Genomic DNA, 19,733 nt, shown 5'->3' on the forward strand with positions numbered 1-19,733 from the left:
CTAGAAGATAACATTGGAAAAACCCTTCTAGACATTGGCTTAGGCAAGAAATTCATGATCAAAAACCCAAAAGCAATTGCAATAAAAACAAAGATAAATAGTTGGGAGCTAATTAAACTAAAGAGCTTTTGCACGGCAAAAGGAACAGTCAGCAGAGTAAACAGACAACCCACAGAGTGGGAGAAAATCTTCACAATCTATACATCTGACAAAGGACTAATATCCAGAATCTACAACAAACTCAAACAAATCAGTAAGAAAAAAAAAATCCCATCAAAAAGTGGGCTAAGGACATGAATAGACAATTCTCAAAAGAAGATATACAAATGACCAACAAACATATGGAAAAATGCTCAACATCACTAATAATCAGGGAAAGGCAAATCAAAACCACAATGCGATACCACCTTACTCCTGTAAGTATGGCCATAATCAAAGCATCAAAAATCAGTAGATGTTGGCGTGGATGCGGTGATCAGGGAACACTTCTACACTGCTGGTGGGAATGTAAACTAGTACAGCCACTATGGAAAACAGTGTGGAGATTCCTTAAAGAACTAAAAGTGGAACTACCATTTGATCCAGCAATCCCACTACTGGGTGTCTACCCAGAGGAAAAGAAGTCATTATTCAAAAAAGATACTTGCACATGCATGTTTATAGCAGCACAATTCGCAATAGTAAAATCGTGGAACCAACCTCAATGCCCATCAATCAGCGAGTGGATAAAGAAACTCTGATATATATATATATAATATATAAATATAATATATATAATATATGCAGATATATATATCATATATTATATATGATATATATTATATCATATATTATATATATTATATATATGGTGTATATTATATATTATATATTTATATATTATATATAATATGTATTATATTATATATTATATATAATATGTATTATATTATATATTATATATAATATGTATTATATTTATATATAATATATATTTAAATAGAATTTATAAATAAATAAAAATATATAATTATATAATTATAATTATATAAACATAATTATAATCTATATTATATTTATATATATATATTATATATGTTTATATATAATATATTATATATAATATATCCACATATAGATATTTTACATATATCCATATATAGATATTATATATATCCATATATAGATATTATATATCTTATTATATATTATATGTTATATATATCTATATATAGATATATATATAGATATATGAATACTACACAGCCATAAAAAGGAATGAACTAACAGCATTTGCAATGACCTGGGTGAGATTAGAGACTATTATTCTAAGTGGAGTAACTCAGGAATGGACAACCAAACATCATATGTTCTCACTGTTATGTGGGAGCTAAGGTATGAGGATGCAAAGGCATAAGAATGATACAATGGACTTTGGGGAATTTAGGGAAAGAGTGGGAGGCGGGTGAGGGATAAAAGACAACAAATATGGTGCAGTGTATACTGCTCGGATGATGGGTGCACCAGGTTCTCACAAATCTCTACTAAATAACTTACCCATGTAACCAAATGCCACCTGTACCCCAATAACTTACGGAAAAATATTTTTGTTGAAAGACAGAAAGAAATATTTTCCATCTTCCTCAGTGCTAAGTTTATAGTCTGCCACTGTGCACCCTTATAACAATCCTTACAACTAAATGAGATATTCTCATTAAACTTTTCCTATTTCATTAGAAAAATATGTTAAAGTTTGTAAATAGTGATTTTAACATCAAAACTTGCCTTTAACTAGAGGGCTCTAATTCTGGCTCTGCAATACCTATTACATGTCTATAATTATTATTAATGTTATTCACCAATTTTTCGTACTTTTCCATCTTCTGTGCACATGCTAAGACAGCACTTCCTGACCCTGCTGTAGTTGAATGGGTACATATGATTAACCTTGGTCAATGAGCTGTGAGTAAAAGTGGCAATCAGTTACTTACTTTTGGGCTGGAGCCTATAATTACCTGCTTAAGACCATCTAGAGCTCTCTTTTCCTCTGTCACAATGACAATCAAAATTCCAGAGAGTGACCATCGTATCAGTCTGGGTTTGTGAGTGAGTATAGCATGAGACAGACCCTCAATACATTTGAAGTACAAGAGAAATAAATCTGTATTGTTTAAAACCACCAAGATATGTCAATCATTTATTACAGCAGCATAAACTGTCTTAACTTGAGAGACGACTTATTCTTGGACAAGTCACTTTCCCTTTCTAATTTTTAATGTCATCATCTGATTTAACAAATAAAAGGGGAAAAATTAACATTTAGTGAGCATCTCTTAAGTATAAGTTGCTTCATTATATATAATTTAATTTAGTCTTCTCAATGACCATTAAAGGTATTATCCCCTGCAAAAATATTCCTAAATCCAAAGAAATCTCTCAACTCCACTACTCATAGAATCCAAGCCACTACTATGTCTTACTAGCCTCTTACCTACCTTCTGTTAAAATTTCTCCCTCGTTAATTCTCCAGTGCAAAGTCTTTTAAAGACTTCTCCCTGCAGTTTGAATCAGAGCCAAACTCTCTTCTATGGCCCATAAGAGTTTACATGAACGTGTACCTGCCAGCCACTTCAATCTAATCAATCATACTATGCTGACCACTTATTAAATTCCAGTTATTCTGGTCTTCCTGATATTTTTTAAAACCTATCCAGCTTGTTTCTGCCTCAGGACCTTTGCACTTGCTATTACTTTTGCTGAGTAATACACTTCGCTTAGCTCTTTCATGACTGACTTCATCATTCAGACCTCAGCTAAAGTGACATCTCCTGAGATAAGTTTTCTTTCACCATCCTTGACAAATAATTATTTATCAATTACTATCTGAAATTATATTATTAATTTATTCATTTACTTGTATGTTTTCAGAATTCTCTACTGCAAGAAAAGCTCCACTAGGGCAGAGACCTTGTCTTGCATGTACACTGATGTTTCTACAAAGCTTAGAACATCCCCTGGCAAATAATGAATCCTCAAGAAGTTACATGTGGAACACAATCGAATTAATAATGCAGATAAGGAAATGAGCCTCTAACAGTTTGGGTAACTGTCCCAACTTTCCTAAATTTCTATGAGTGTTCCTAATTCTGAAGTCCATTTGCCTTTTGCTCACAGCAAAGCTCTGCTAGACTGAAGAGTCAGGTAGTAGTCAGGGCTAGGCACTGTGCACTTGCCCTTTCAGGCTTTGGATTCTATTGTTGATGCAGTCAAAACCAAAAAGTCAATTAATCATGTTATCACATTAATCCCCAGAGAACCCTGAATTTTCAGTGGAACAAGATAACTTGAGAAATCTGTTGATCTCCTATTTTCATCATGCTGTACGGCTGACAAGGATTAGTGGAGATTGGTATTCTTTTTCCCATGACCCTGCAACTTTAATTTCTATCTCTATCCAGATTCCCACAACTTTGCAACATGCATTGCTCAAAGTGCCCATCCATGAAGTTAGAGTGGCTTCTTTTGTGTCAGTTCTGCCTTCCCAGCTCCTTCCCATTCAGAGAGAGGTCCCCGCCTCCTCCCCTGCTCCCTGACTCAAAGCCATCACTCCTCTCTTCCAGTGCAGCCTGACACACTCTCATTGGCCCTCAGCCTGTCAAGAGGAGGGGCTTGTGTCTCCGGGGCTCTTCAAAAGGGATCGGCGGTCCAGGCAGCCTAAACTGGAGGCTGAAACATTCACTGTCTCCCAGCCTTCCTTACTAAGCCTGTGATTTTCCTGACTGCTTTCTTGTTTTTTTTTTTTTTTTTTTTTCCTAGCTCAGCTTGAAACAGAGCCTCGTACCAGGGGAGACTCAGGCCTTGGATTTTAATGTCAGGGATGGAAAAACTTCAGAATGCTTCCTGGATCTACCAGCAGAAACTAGAAGATCCATTCCAGAAACACCTGAACAGCACCGAGGAGTATCTGGCCTTCCTCTGCGGACCTCGGCGCAGCCACTTCTTCCTCCCCGTGTCTGTGGTGTATGTGCCAATTTTTGTGGTAGGGGTCATTGGCAATGTCCTGGTGTGCCTGGTGATTCTGCAGCACCAGGCTATGAAGACGCCCACCAACTACTACCTCTTCAGCCTGGCGGTCTCTGACCTCCTGGTCCTGCTCCTTGGAATGCCCCTGGAGGTCTATGAGATGTGGCGCAACTACCCCTTCTTGTTCGGGCCCGTGGGCTGCTACTTCAAGACAGCCCTCTTTGAGACCGTGTGCTTCGCCTCCATCCTCAGCATCACCACCGTCAGCGTGGAGCGCTACGTGGCCATCCTACACCCGTTCCGCGCCAAGCTGGAGAGCACCCGGCGCCGGGCCCTCAGGATCCTCGGCATCGTCTGGGGCTTCTCCGTGCTCTTCTCCCTGCCCAACACCAGCATCCACGGCATCAAGTTCCACTACTTCCCCAACGGGTCCCTGGTCCCAGGTTCGGCCACCTGTACGGTCATCAAGCCCATGTGGATATACAATTTCATCATCCAGGTCACCTCCTTCCTATTCTACCTCCTCCCCATGACTGTCATCAGTGTCCTCTACTACCTCATGGCACTCAGAGTGAGTATCTAGGCTGGGGTGGCCTGAGGCAGCATCCCTTCTTTTTTCACAGGCTCAAAGTTCAGAGAAAAACTTAGAAATTCAGAAATGGAAGGGAACAGAGGGAAAATAGAATGAGCTCAGATGGGAAATTGAGACTTAAAAGGACTTGCCTCAAATGAGATGAATGGTAACCACAACTATTTATCATTTCCTTTAGCTCGTCTTCTATTTTTCTTCCCTCTATTCTTGGGGTTCTCATATCTAAATATTCCTAAGAATCATCCAGAAAACTTACCTTGGGAGCAATATGCTACCTCACCCCCAGGAAAATGCGATTCAGAAGATCTGAGGTGGAGCCTCATTTTAAATAAGCACATCAGGTGATCCAGGGTGAGGTGGCCACTTTGAGAGACTTCTCCACATCCCGTTGTCACTTTCCAGCCCCTGGCCACTGCCTGCATTGAGATTTTCCTCTATACCAACTTGGTCTGAGTATAACACAAACTATCCCTGCCTATTTTATAGTCCAAGATAGGTATTCAGTTTTAAAATCAGACATTTCCTGTGGTTGCTCTGACCCTTTCATTAAAATGAGGTTGAAACAAAACAAAATAAAACTATATATAATATGTTTAGTTATATATATAATATATAGCCATATATATAATATATAGTTATATATAATATATAGTCATATATATAATATATAGTTATATATAATATATAGTCATATATATAATAGTTATATATAATATATAGTCATATATAATATATAGTCATATATAATATATAGTTATATATAATATATAGTCATATATATTAATGACATGACTGAGATAACTTGAGCTTCTTTTGAGCAGGTGCAGATTGAGAGATAGGGAAGTAAACAGCACATGAGACAGAGTCAAAAAATGTGAATAAGAGCTTATCTGAAATTAAGAAAAAGATATCACTTATTTTGCAACATATATAATTAGAGGTTCTTTTCCTATGTTTATGGTGGTAAACTGATTTCTTTTTCAGAAGAGGGGTGTCTAAATTAGCTGAGAGAAACTATTTGTAATAAGGGTAGGAATTAGTCTATATAATTCCTCTCTGGTATATTCTGCACCCAAATTCATGAAGAGAAAAGTTCTTGACAATGACAATTTTACACCCACTTAAGGGAGGTATTATAGCTTGTGTAGTAAACAGTTACGAGACCATTTAGACTCCCAGAGCTACAGCTGACACATAATATGCCTTTAGGCAAGCCACATAATTCTCCTGGAATTGGTTTTCCCATGTATAAAATGAAAAGGTCACATCAGATCCTATCTATGTCCCCTCTAGCTCTAACAATTATTCCTTTAAAAAAAGAAAAAAAAAAACCTGTGAGCTGAAGCAATGTGAGTCTTAAATGAGAGGACAAGCAGATATCACACTCACATCATTTGCTTTGAGATGGCTCTAACATCACACATTATGTGACAACGAATATACTCCTATTCCAGTCCATCTCTGAGAAGCTGATTGTCAGAAGCAAGTGCCCAATGGTAGTCCTTTTGAATACCTATTGTCCCTAAAGTGAATAGCAAGGTCTAGGTAGGAAGAACAAATTCTAAGTGTCACAGATGTCTGGGCACAAGAGTAAATCCAATTACGCAGAGAGCTGTGCCAGTCCCCTCCTGGAGGGCTAGCACCTGTATTCCCAGAGACATGTCCCACCTTGCACTAGCTCACAGCCATGTCTTAAGAATGTCCTGCACATCTCACTGCGGGGAAAAGACTTCTATACAACTTCAAAGAAAGTCTTATGAAAAATACCCACCCACTTAGTATTACCTCATCCAATGCCAAACAATCGCCTATTTTGGGTCAATTTGGGAAAAATATTTAACTTTGAGTAGGAAATGCACATTTCCTCTTCCAATCTGTTACAATCAGTTTCATTGTGTTTTATTATCAAAAGTCCATGGCTACCTTGTATCAGGAGGTAAGTGATAGCTCAGACAAAAGTTTAAAAACCACCCTGGTTTGCTTTGTGTATGTAATGCAACTTTTGACAGCCTGTTTTCAGGAACGATGAGCTGTTATCCAGGGTACCAGAGGACACCAGGACAGAAACTAACTGCTTGCAAAGTCACTCCTAGAAGAATTTAAAAATCTCTATACTGAAAGTCAGGAAAAGTAGGCCTTATTCTGTGTCACTGATCGCAGGGCCTTTATATACACTATACCTGTAGCCTGAAATGTTCCTACTATCTGCCACCACTCCCCTTTTTGCCTTTCTAACCCTCATTTGTTTTTTGTGTCATGCTTCAATCACACTTCCTCAGGGAGGCTCTCCCAGATTCCCTGAGCATTCCTATTTCCTGTTGTAGGTGTTCACGGCTCTCCGTGATTTTCCTTCATTACAATTTATATTTCCACACTTATGGATTCCTTAATTAATTTTTTTCTCCCCAACTAGACTGTAAGCTCAGTGAATGAATGAGGTTAAATTACTTCCTTCATTGCTGGGCTTTAGCTTCTCTACCTTTAAAACAAAGACTTGGAAATATCATCTCAAACAGACCCAAGCAATCCTAATGATTGTTAAGTGATTGAGTCTGTTGGAAAGTTTGAAGGTGTGATTGACTCTGGGACCCACTGCTTTCAGAAGGCAGCAAGCCCAAGACTGATGAAATCACAGGACCAGAGAAGAAGGAGGAGACCCATATCTGTGCTCACAGCTTGGCATTCAGTCACGCTGCATCATTCCAGGACACAGCCACCACTGAGCTGTTCTCCAGGGTTTGAACATTATAGAGATAGAAAATAGACAATTCTAGGGCAAGTCCCTCCACATCTGGGAGGAAGTTCTGGTGACAGTCTGATTTAGTTTTTACATCTCCTGCATGCTACATTCATGATTGAGTTGATGAGGATGGATGTATGAATTGCAGCAGAATTCAACCATGCCAACACAGGGTTGCACTAATTTTTTTAAGTAAATATATTGTGTTAAGATTATAGAGATATTTACACAAAACCTATATTATAATCTGGTATTCTGAAACTAAGTCCCACAAACTATATAAATGAACATCTGGTAGAGTGATTTCAGGCAGTATAAACAACTGATCAGCATTGTGTATCAACCTGAATAATAACCTCGCAAACCTCCCTTTCACTTTGCTCTTATGTAGCTAAAGAAGGTAATCACAATTTTTAGTAACCACACTATTTAGTAATGGTAATCACAACTTTTAGTAATCACAATATTTAGTAATAGTAATCACAATTTTTCACTCCTCCTTTTGTAACCTGAGTTGTAAAATAAAAGTTTTGGGGTGGGGAAGAATAATGAATGGTTGAATATCTACTTTACTAAACATCTGTAGGGAAGTGAAATTATTCAATGACAAAGCAGCATTTAATATTGGCTAGACTAACTGTTTTGATTCTATTCTATTCTGTCAACCACTCCAAATTCTGTTGGAACAACGTACACCATACGTAAGTAATCAATTTTTCACTCTTCATCTAGTTAGCTAGTTATGTCATTATAAACTAAGGAAGCTGCAAAATAAGCAACAACTCATCAGCACATGATTTTCTTTTTAGTGTAAACTATGCTGCTACAGGAAGCCTGTTCATAAAAGAATTGTGTGAACTATTTGTTTGATGTTTGATTTTTTAAAAAATTTTTCCTTGGGGTGGAGAAGTTGCCACTGAGAACTATTAAACACAAGGCAGGAAGTGACTAATATATCTCAATATTTTTTATTGTTCTTAATTATGAACTGAAATAAAATAATATAATAACTGCATCTTGCAAAAACCACAATCTTTAAATGGCATGAAATAATTAGAACCTTTAATAGATTTAATCTAAGATGAGTTAGTAAAGTTTGAAGTTTGATGCATTGCTCTAACCTTGAATGTGTTTTTCTTCTCAGCGTATCTGCCTCCTTCTTTGTATCAGTACAGGCACTCTTTGTGAGCGAGTGGTAATATGAGAAAAGAATTTCTAGAAGGGACTCAGTACTCCACAAAAGTAACCTCACATATATAAACAAACAACTCTATTTTTTAAAAATCAGTTTTTCTGATGTCTCTTTAGTATACTCTGGATAATAATCAGAATCACTGTAATAGCAGTAATATACGACTTGCTGAGTATCATGTGCCAGGCACTGAGATAAGCACTCTACCTGCATGCTTTTGTTTTACTATTGCATTAATAATACTTTTCACCTTCAGATTTTTCCTGTCTAGTCCTAATCTCACAGAGTCTTTAATCCTTTACTTTATGAAGACACAGATACATGTAGAACACTCTGATATATTCAAGAGACAAATGGCCAGGCTTATACATTATCCAAGAGGATTCTTGAGGTCCTATGTGGTCCTGAGCACTACCTAACTGCAAGCAGCATATATGTTTGTTAGGAAGACTAGATATGGATTTGCTGAAGTTTCGAGGCAGATTTTAATGACCCACTCTTCCAAGTCTATTTAATTTTAAATACCTTTTCTGGAATATTCCTTCAAAATGCTATCCAGCCCAGGACGATTATTGCTTCTTATAGCAGTTTGTTCCATTATTGCACATAATCACAACAATTTCTCCCTTATCTTGAATTAGAATCTATCTACCTGTAACTAAATAGATTGATTCTAATCTACTGCCATGACTGTATAAAATAAGCTAAATTTTCGTTCCACCTGATGGCTTCAATCAATTAGCCCGGACTTTTTACATTGCCGATGAGAGATTCCAACGCTGGGCCAATCCCAAAGGGAGCATAGACATGAAAAGTTCAGAAGCCGAGCTAGCTCTTGGTGAAGATTAATTAAATAAAACACACAGTCTCATTAGAAACCTAACTTTATTTCTGTTTCTTTGCTCTTTTCTTCTATGGTGGTGGTTTCAACCTCAAACTGCACACAGTCATCCTTTGGTGGCTCCAAGCATTTTTTCTTTGTGGTGGAAAAAAAATAATGTTTGTAATTCCAGACTTCATATGCAGAGAAAGACTCCCTCTGGCAGTCCCAATAAAAACTAAATGAAAACTTTCATCTTCAGAAGCACAAGCAAATATCTGATATCTCATTGGTCTGCATTATTCAATCATTGTGACTGGAGGATAGGAGAAGTTGATTGGCTAAATTGTTTAGGGACTATACCTGGAGCTGAAGTTTAGTGACACCTCTATCCAAATTAAAGACTAAGAATGGGGAAGGAGTAATTCCCTAAGGGAAAATTAGAGTACTATTATTAAGAGAAGAGAGAAGTAAATGCTAGAGAACCAATGGGCAAATATATATTCACTATGTACTATACTAATTTCTGGATATTTGATGGTATTTTATCATGAGTCCTTAAAGCTTCCTTTATTTGGCCAAACATCCCCACAAATTAAAAAATGTGTAGAATAAAGAGAAAAACTTCCACAACTGGATGAATGATGTAGATCTTCAGTGCTGTGGGAGTTCAAAGGAAGGAGAAGATAGTGGGCTAAAGTGGCCATCAAAGTCTTTCAGGAACAGGCAGGACTTGAACTGAGCAAGGAAGATTCTGCATACAAATAGTGCTGATAGCTGAAAGTTTCAAATGTTACATCAAGGATCTCCATATCTTCGTATCTTCCAACGAGGATGAATATATTTTAAACATCTTAACTCAGAGACACATAAGACTGTTTTCAGTAACTAATATTACTGTAATATTAAAACAACATTTCCCAATTTGTGTTTGTCAAGATGGTACAAGGTAATCCACTGAAAAGGGTCGGGGGGAAATATTGTTTAGTCAAAGAAACACTATCTCCCTTTTGGCTAAGATATGAGTAGGTGATGTGAGTGTGGAAGGTAGAGGGGAGGTAAGAAGAAAGTTGATACACTATCCCCCTTGAAAATTCATAATGCCCATCAGCATATTTAAGTCTCTGAGAAGATCCACCATAAATACTGATGAGGCAAGAATAATTCCTGTTTTTGTTTTCTACTACTTATCCACCACATAGCAGAAGGATTTCACTTTAACAGATTTCTAATAATTATGAATGAGTGAATGAGTGAATTGAAAAGCCTTTCTAACTTTTCTTGAACTTCAGAATTTTACATTTTTCATGGAACACCTATTAACATGCTACACAGCCAAGGTTCCACATAACTGTATACGAAAAGTGGTTGCGCTATTACTTGGCCACAATCATTTATCCAGTTGAGTAGATGACCTGAATCCAATTCCACCTTCAACATACTGTTAAACATCTAACATAGTCTTACATTTCTCTAGGTCCCAGTTCTTCTGTCTTCAAAATGAGTGTTTGAGTTATGTTTCTCAGATTTTAACAGGAGGAAAAATGTTTTTCTTTCTTACTATCTCTCCCAATTTACTTCCCTTTCAGCTAAAGAAAGATAAATCTCTTGAGGCAGATGAAGGGAATGCAAATATTCAAAAACCCTGCAGAAAATCAGTCAACAAGATGCTGTGTAAGTGCCACATTTTGTTTTTTGTTTTGTTTTGTTCATAAGAGCAAAGGAGGTACATTTGGTACCAACTAAATGCTGGTGGGGTAGGTTCCAATTTATCCTGAAACAGAGTATTTATGAGAGTAGATTAAGATCAAGGAGCAAAGGGGAGACATATATAATGAAGACACCTCCTTAATGGTCTATGTCAATGCTAGGTGACCTGTCTTCCTTTGCTTCTTCAAGCTTCCAGGACCTGTGTGTTTTGTTTCATTTTTGGTTTTGAACCCTCAAAACAACACTCTCAGTTTCATCCACTGACATACACTCTGTGTGGTGCTTGGTAAATTATATTCACTTTCTCAGCCTTTGAGCTTCACTTTCCCCCTCTGTGAAATGAGCAGGTTTTTAACCTATTTGTATTACGGATTTCTTTTAAAATATGATGAAAGCTGTAGACTCTCCTTTCCAAAAAAAAAAAAATGAACAAATATGCATACACAAAAGATTTTACAACCCATTTCAGGAGGTCATGAACCAACCCCTAATACTTATAGACTCCATGGGATCTTTCAGTTCCAGGTTAAGAACATCTGGCAAGCATCTCCAAGTAGCCATTTCACATATGACATTGTATAACTTTGTTTCAAACAGTATACTTTTGAATAAATAAGATCTTTTTTAAAATTCACTTACCGAGCCACAGTCTCCCAGAAGAATGTTATAAAAATATATGATGCAGCACTACTATATGAGAGTTACTGATGAGGGAAAGGAGATTTATAATATATTTTGCAAATCAAAGTCTAAAGTTTAGAAGAAATTAATCCTCCAGGCTAATATGCATATGAAACATTCACTGTAACTATACAGCATTTCAAAACAAAAAACAAACTGTGAAGTCCCTGAAGTGGGTCTTCTCGATTCTAAGAGTTATCTTCTTGGAAATATTTTAGCTCCTCTTGGCACTTGACTTTCTCTATTAAGAAACATAGTTTCTTCATTATCCCTCCCCTTTTCTCCTTGGTCATAATCTACTCTCAAAAAAAAAAAAAAAAAAAAAAAAAAAAAACAAGAAGCTCACTCATATTAAAGTCACAATAACAGAATATACTGTAAAGTATTTGCGTTGGGATGGGGTTCAACTTTAACAGGAATTAAAGTTGTTTGTTGTTGCTGTTGTTGTTGTTGTTGTTTTTGAGATGGAGTCTTGCCCTGTTGCCCAGGCTGGAGTGCAGTGGCATCTCGGCTCACTGTAACCTCTGCCTTCCAGGTTCAAGCAATTCTCCTGCCTCAGCCTCCTGAGTAGCTGGGATTACAGGCGTGTGCAACCACATCTGGCTGATTTTTGTATTTTTAGTAGAGACAGGGTTTTGGCCAGGCTGTTCTTGAACTCCTGACCTCAGGTGATCCATCCCTTGGCCACCCAAAGTGCTGGGATTATAGGCCTGAGCCACCGCGCCCGTCAGGAATTAAAGTTTTCATTAAAGGGAATTGTAGGCAGTAGTTAACAGATTAGGGACTTTTCTTGGGTTGGCAAATTCAGTAGAAACCTATAGTTATCTTTGAAGCCATACCACACAGGCAAACAACTTACTCTGAATGTGTTTAATGCAAACAGGAAATGCATGTATAATACACTTACTATGAAAACTTCATATCTGTACATAAGTACAGAAAACTGTAAAATGAATACCCATATACCCATCACCCAGCTTCAAAAAGTATTACCTCATAGCTAATCTTGTTTCATGTATACCCTTATCTCTCCCCTAGCCCCAAAAGATTATCTTTACGCAAATCCCAAGAGTCATGTCATAGCAAAGTAAAGTATGTACAACTTCAAAAGGAAAAAAAAGTGTGTGTGTGTTTGTGTGTGTGTGTGTGTGTGTGTGTGTGTGTGTGTTTAATTTGTGGAGCTTAAATGTCCCAAAGAAAAACTACAGAAACACCAGTCTCTGTTTGGGGAGGTGAAAATAAGAGATGGGAAGGAATTCTGTGCTGTAGCAATTTATAATATGATGGACACATCCCTTCCAATCAAAAGATTCTTGTAAAGTACTATTATGCTTGTGGTTGTTTGATCCGTTCTTTCTCCTTGCCTACCCATTACAGAATTTTAAATTACTGAATTCAGAGAAACTTCTAATTATTCCTATAACAACAAGATGAATTTATATATACATTTAACAGTTTATTATTTATCTTTCACAATAAGATGTTTTCAGGACTTTGAAATAAATTAAGTTCTATTTTAAATGTTCTAAAAAGTTTTACATTATACAAGAAATCTTGTATAATCTTATGGAAAACTGATCCTAGATCTTATACAATTCATTCTTGTGTTTTAAATGTTTTGTACTGAGGCTCTTTGGGATCTAGTTTGCCTCTATAACTGTTATAGCTTAGCAAAGTTGAAGGGAAAAACTACTAGAAGAAATGATTGACTCAGAGAGAGCATTGTATACCTATCCTTGCACAGACTGCCTTCTGCTCTCCCATTTATCATCCATTTTCAGTTGTCTTGGTCTTAGTGTTTGCTATCTGTTGGGCCCCGTTCCACATTGACCGACTCTTCTTCAGCTTTGTGGAGGAGTGGACTGAATCCCTGGCTGCTGTGTTCAACCTCATCCATGTGGTGTCAGGTAAAACCTTAGCTGGATTTGGTGCATGACTAGTATTCAGGTAACAGCAGCTTCTTCTTCATCTTGCTTAAACGCCTAAGTACTCCAGTTTATCACGGGGATCTGCCATGCTATAATGAAGACATTTGATTTTTCTTTTATTCAGTGATTGATTATGTTTGGTACTGTTCCAAATACACATATACCAGATCACTATTTTCAAGGCTACTTTACGGAAAACCTCAACTCTAACTGTGATGATTACACAGTGAGTGATTCCTTTGGTTATCCTCCAAATGGCCATGCAATTAAGTTGGTTCTTATTTAGTAAACACCCATGTCCCTGAAATCTCATATTGCCTTTGGGAAGTATTATATCCTCATGAAGGAAAACCAAACGGTATTCATAGGTCATCAAGTTCTCCTTTTAGGCTACTGTAACTCTGCTTGTTGAGGATACCATAGTATATTGTGGAAACAATGGTAGTAAGGTCAGTAAGTCAGATGACCTGGATTTGCAACCCAATTTCCCCATTGCTATTCTGAGTGATCTGGAGAACGTGGATACCTTCACACCAAAGTTTCCTCAACTGTAAAATGGCAAAAAAAAAAAAAAAAAAAAAAAAATCCTCCGGCAGACAAACCATGGACTGATGGTAAGGAGCAAATGCAATAATAGACATTAAAGAGTTCTTTAAGCTGTAATTGCTGTATATCTTTCTATAATCATCACAAGGTCATTAGGTGGATATTATGATTAACATTGTATAGTCAAAAATAAAACACTTCCACAAGAAGAAATGATTTGCCCTAAGGCACTTAGCTAACAAATAACCCACCCGAGTCATCTAACTTCAAGTTCAGTGTTGTTTCTACTAAAATGGAGCAGAGAATGGCCACCCAGTTTCTTCTTTCTCAGTCAGTGACAGCTAACTCAGTGTTAGCCTTAGGCTCGGACCTCTTCGTCCCCCCACCTCTCCTGGTCACCGGCTGATTCTGTGGGCTCATTAGATTATCGAAGACATCACCGGAAAGGAAAGATAAGATCACCTTTTACAAGTTAAGCTCCAGATATGCACAAAGCAGAAACAATGACATCTATACTGAATATTGTGTATATTATATATTTGCTGTCACCCTCTTTTTTGTACTCATCAGGCCTAATGTATAGCTTATTCCTGGACGTTAGCACTTTCCTGTTCAACCATTTGCAACCAAAGCTCAAAAATACGTATACCTCTTAGTTTATCCTTTTGGTTAATCTGCAGAAAACAGAAATGTTTAAATAAATGAGAAAGCACTACAAGGTCAAATGAGACTTGACCAGTTGACTACATATCTCTGGATGCATCAAGGCAATTATCTTAAGATTTTCAAGTTGTAGCCTCAATAATGACATGATCCTGTTCAGATACCATCTCCCCCCTTTTATATTAGCACACTAGATTAAATCTAAATATCTTAAACACTACAGAAAATACCCCCAACTTGCCTTTTAATCCTCCAACTTTTATTATTTTTATTCATAGACCATATACTTATCAAATTGGTAATTAGAGAGTTCTGCACATTATTCCTGCACAATATGGCCATTCCTGCCCCTGAATACTTGTCCATGCTATATACCCTGTACCTGCAACACCCTCTCCTGTCTTCCTCAACTATCTCTTACCCATTTTGAGGCCTGGCTAGGGTTCAATCGCCCCCCACTAAATCTTTTATGACTATCACAGTCCTTGTGTTTCTGCTATTATGTGAATTGCTATCGCATGATTTGTTATCTCATATTTGTTCTTAACAGATACTGCTTGGTATTGTTGTATTGTTAATTATTTAACTTAGCCATAAATATTGTCTCTGCAGTACCATTTCAAGATCTTGGAGAACAAAGTCTAAATTCACTGCCTCCCAATGTGCCTTGAAGTTCATGGCACATAATAAGAGTTAAATCAATATTTATTTTTTGAATGAACTAATAGTGTTAATGCATAGAAATGTTCTCCTTTAATATTCTTCCAAGTTTATTCTGTAGACAAGGCATATAGCACTCTGAATGTCCTGAACCACATAAATAAGGACAACAAGGAATCTGTTGGCAATATTAACCATCACTTGTTTCACATTCTTAGCCATTCTCAACCTCTCTGTGGATGGTATCTTAACTTTACCCTCACAATAATCCAGGGAGATGGGTTAGGCTGGAAATTACATTCCCATTTTACAGAGAAAGAAACTGAAGTGCCAGGGTTTCTCTAAGGCCACAGGATATGTGAGGGCCAAGATCAGAAACCAGGTCCTCTGATTCCCAAACTTGGGCTCATTTTGGGCTGTAGAGAAATAAAATTTAAAAAGGAAATAAAGGAAGAGTGTATTCCAAACAGGAAAATGACAATGTGAAGGTTAATTGGTAGAGGAAATAAATGGTAAAATACAATTTTACAAAAGGTGGAGGAACCATCAAGGGAAAAGGGTAGGTAGGAACAGCACACTAGGGAATATTTCTTTGAAGCCATATCTTAGCATTATAAGGAGTCTCAGCAGGAATTAAGCCTTGGCTGATTTACCTTCTTCTACTACTTGCAATTCCAAATTATAGATTTAAGTAAAATTCCAATGAGATAGAAATGTTTCTCTTCCCTCTGATATTTAAGCATCTTTCATTCATGTTATGGAAACATGTTCTTTAATTAAACAAGTAGGGATCAAAGAAAGTTGCTGAACATTTCAGAGAGATCCCATGTCAGCCTAACTTACTCCAAGACTCTTTAATCTTTGTGTTTGATTGCTAAGTGCACAGGTGGAAGATCTATTCAGAGCATTTTGTATTCTTGATTAGAGGCTTCTATGTATTATCACTTCCAAAAGAGGCAATCACAGGGATTCTAGGCCTTTGTAAATATTTATGCTTCTTCCTTCATGCCGGTCACTCAAGTTCTTCTCAGCACATCTTTTTAAATCCCCTGCATTCCAGGTGTCTTCTTCTACCTGAGCTCAGCTGTCAACCCCATTATCTATAACCTACTGTCTCGCCGCTTCCAGGCAGCATTCCAGAATGTGATCTCTTCTTTCCACAAACAGTGGCACTCCCAGCATGACCCACAGTTGCCACCTGCCCAGCGGAACATCTTCCTGACACAATGCCACTCTGTGGAGCTGACCGAAGATACAGGTCCCCAGTTCCCATGTCAGTCATCCGTGCACAACTCTCACCTGTCAACAGCCCTCTCTAGTGAACAGATGTCATGAAGAAACTATCAAAGCTGCCACTTTAACAAAACCTGAATTCTTTCAGAGCTGACTTTCCTCTATGCCTCAAAACTTCAGAGAGGAACATCCCATAATGTATGCCTTTTCATATGATATTAGAGAGGTAGAATAGCTCTGACAACTCATGTACCCATTGCTAATTTTTTTTTTTAATAAACGTGAAAACTGAGAGTTAGATCTGGTTTCAAAATCCAGAACTGCCTGATTTTTAGTTATCTTTCCACTATCCGAACTGCCTCATGCCCCTTCACTAGTTTTTTCAAGCCAAGAACATGACTGGAAAAGCATGGCACCTATATCTTGATTAATTTCCATTAATGGAAATGGTTTGTCCTGAGTCATCTACGTTCTGAGTCAGGCTGTCACTCCTGCTACCAATGGCCACTGTGAGCCACAGAAGGAAGACATGTACATGCTGTTCTACTTTGTATGATGTGAGAAGCCAACATCAGTGTCCCTTGGCAGCAGTCTACAGGTGTACCTTGTTTTATTGTGCTTAATTTTATTGTGCTTCTCAAATATTGCACTTTTTAAAAAATTGAAAGTTTGTGGCAATGCTGTTGAGCAAATCTGCTGGCACCTTTCTTCCCAAAAGCATGTGCTCACTTCATGTCTCTGTGTCAATTGTCATAATTTTCACAATAAACTTGATTATTATTATATGTGCTTATGGTGATCTGTGGTCAGTGATCTTTGATATTACTATTGTAATTATTTTGGGAAACCTATGAACTGCTTCCATAGAAGATAGAGAGCTTAATAAATACTGTGTTGTTCTGACTGTTCAACTCACCAGCCATTCCCCCATCTTGGTCCCTCTCCATGGGCCTCCCTATTCCCTGAGACAAAGCAATATTAAAATTAGGCCAATTAAGAACCCTACAATGGCCTCTAAGTGTAAGTGAAAGGAAGAGTGGCAAGTCTCTCACTTTAAATCAAAAGCTAGAAAGGATTAAGCTTAGTGAGGATGTAAAAAAGCTGAGATAGGCTTAGAGCTATGCCTCTTGTAGCTGTTAGCCAAGTTTTGAATACAAAGGAAAAGCTCTTAAAGAAAGTTAAAAGTGCTAATCTAGTGAATGCATAAATTATTGTAAGAAAACAAAAAACTCTATTGCTGATATGAAGAGTCTGAGTGGTCTGGATAGAAGATCAAACCAGCCCCAACATTCCCTTAAGCCAAAGCCTAATTCAGAGAAAGGCCCTAACTCTCTTCAATTCTATGAAGACAGAGAGAGCTGAGAAAGATGCAGAAGAAAAGTTGGAAGCTAGCAGAGGTTGGTTCATGAGGTTTAAAGAAAAAAGCCATTCTCTATAACATAAAAGTGCAAACGGAAACATCAAGTGCTGATGTAGAAGCTGCAGCAAGTTATCCAGAAGTTACAGCTAAGATAATTGATGAAGTTGGCTACAGAAAAAAAAAAAGATTTTTAATGCAGATGAAACAGTTCTATCTTGGAAGAAGATGCCATCTAACTAAGGCTTTTATACCCAGAAAAGAGAAGTCAATGTCTGACTTCAAAGCTTCAAAGAACAGGCTGACTCTCTTATTTGGGGATAATGCAGCTGGTGACCTGAAGTTGAAGTCGATGCTCATTCACCATTCTGAAAATCCTAGGGCCCTTAAGAATTATACTTAATCTACTCTGTGCTTTATAAATGGGGAAACAAAACCTGGGCAACAGCACATCTGTTTACAGCATGGTTTACTGAATATTTTAAGCCCACTGTTGAGATCTACTGCTCAATAAAAAGATTCCTTTCTAAATATTACTGCTTATGAATAATGCATCTGTTCACCCAAGAGCTGTGATAGAATTGTACAAGGACATTAATGTTTTCATGCCTGTGAACACAACAGTCATTCTGAAGCCCATAGATCAAGGAATAATTTCAACTCTGAGAAACACATTTCCATGAGATGGTAGCTGCCATTGATAGTGATTCCTCTGATGGATCTGGGCAATGTAAATTGAACCTTCTGAAAAGAATTTCCCATTCCAGATGCAATTAAGAACATTAATGATTCATGGGAGGAAGTCAAAATACCAACATTAACAGGAGTTTGAAGGAAGTCGCTTCCAACATTCATGAGTAATTTTGAGGGGTTCAAGACTTCAGTAGAGGAAGTAACCACAAATATGGTAGAATAAGCTAGATAACTGGATTGGAAGTTGAGCCCAAAGATGTTACTGAATTGCTGCAACCTCATCATAAAACTTGAACAAATTAGAGGTTGCTTCTTAAGGATGAACAAAGAAAATGTTTCTTGAGATGGAATCTACCACTAGTGAAGATGCTGTGAACATTGTTGAAATGACAACAAAGGATTTAGAATATTCTACAAACAGCTGATAAAAGAGCTACAGGGTTTGAGAGGATTGATTTCAGTTTTGAAAGAAGTTCTCTTGTGGGTGAAATGCTATTAAACAGCATTGCATGCTACAGAGAAATCTTTCATGAAAGTAAAAGTCATTGGATGCAGCAAACTTTATTGTTGTCTTATTTTAAGAAATTTCCACAGCCACCCCACCCTTCAGCAACCACCACCCTCATCAGTCAGCAGCTGTCAACATTGAGACAAGATCCTTCATTAGCAAAAAGATTGACTCACTGACAGTCTAGATTATAATTTTTGTTTTTTAGCCACAAAATATTTTTAAGTTATATACATTTTTAGAACTTCATGCTATTATAGGCTACAATATAGTGTAAACATAACCTTTATATGCACTAAGAAACTAAAAAAAAGTGTGACTCGCTTTATTGCAATGGTCTGGAACTGAACCCACAGTATCTCTGAGGTATGCCTGTATTTACCTACTGCCTCATATACTGTCATTATA

General features: G+C 37.3%; 1 protein-coding gene across 1 annotated transcript; it reads left to right on the plus strand.

Annotated features, from left to right (window-relative positions):
• Positions 1 to 3,847: 3,847 nt before the first annotated feature.
• NMUR2 (neuromedin U receptor 2) lies at positions 3,848 to 17,222 on the plus strand. The gene is made up of 4 exons (XM_055284764.2): positions 3,848 to 4,573; positions 10,936 to 11,020; positions 13,519 to 13,644; positions 16,595 to 17,222. The coding sequence occupies exons 1-4, from the start codon at positions 3,848 to 3,850 to the stop codon at positions 16,867 to 16,869; spliced, it is 1,212 nt and encodes a 403-aa protein (XP_055140739.1). The 3' UTR covers positions 16,870 to 17,222.
• The last annotated feature ends 2,511 nt before the right edge of the window (positions 17,223 to 19,733 follow it).

Source organism: Symphalangus syndactylus, chromosome 7 (assembly GCF_028878055.3).
Source record: "Symphalangus syndactylus isolate Jambi chromosome 7, NHGRI_mSymSyn1-v2.1_pri, whole genome shotgun sequence".
Classification (NCBI taxonomy): Eukaryota; Metazoa; Chordata; class Mammalia; order Primates; family Hylobatidae; genus Symphalangus; species Symphalangus syndactylus.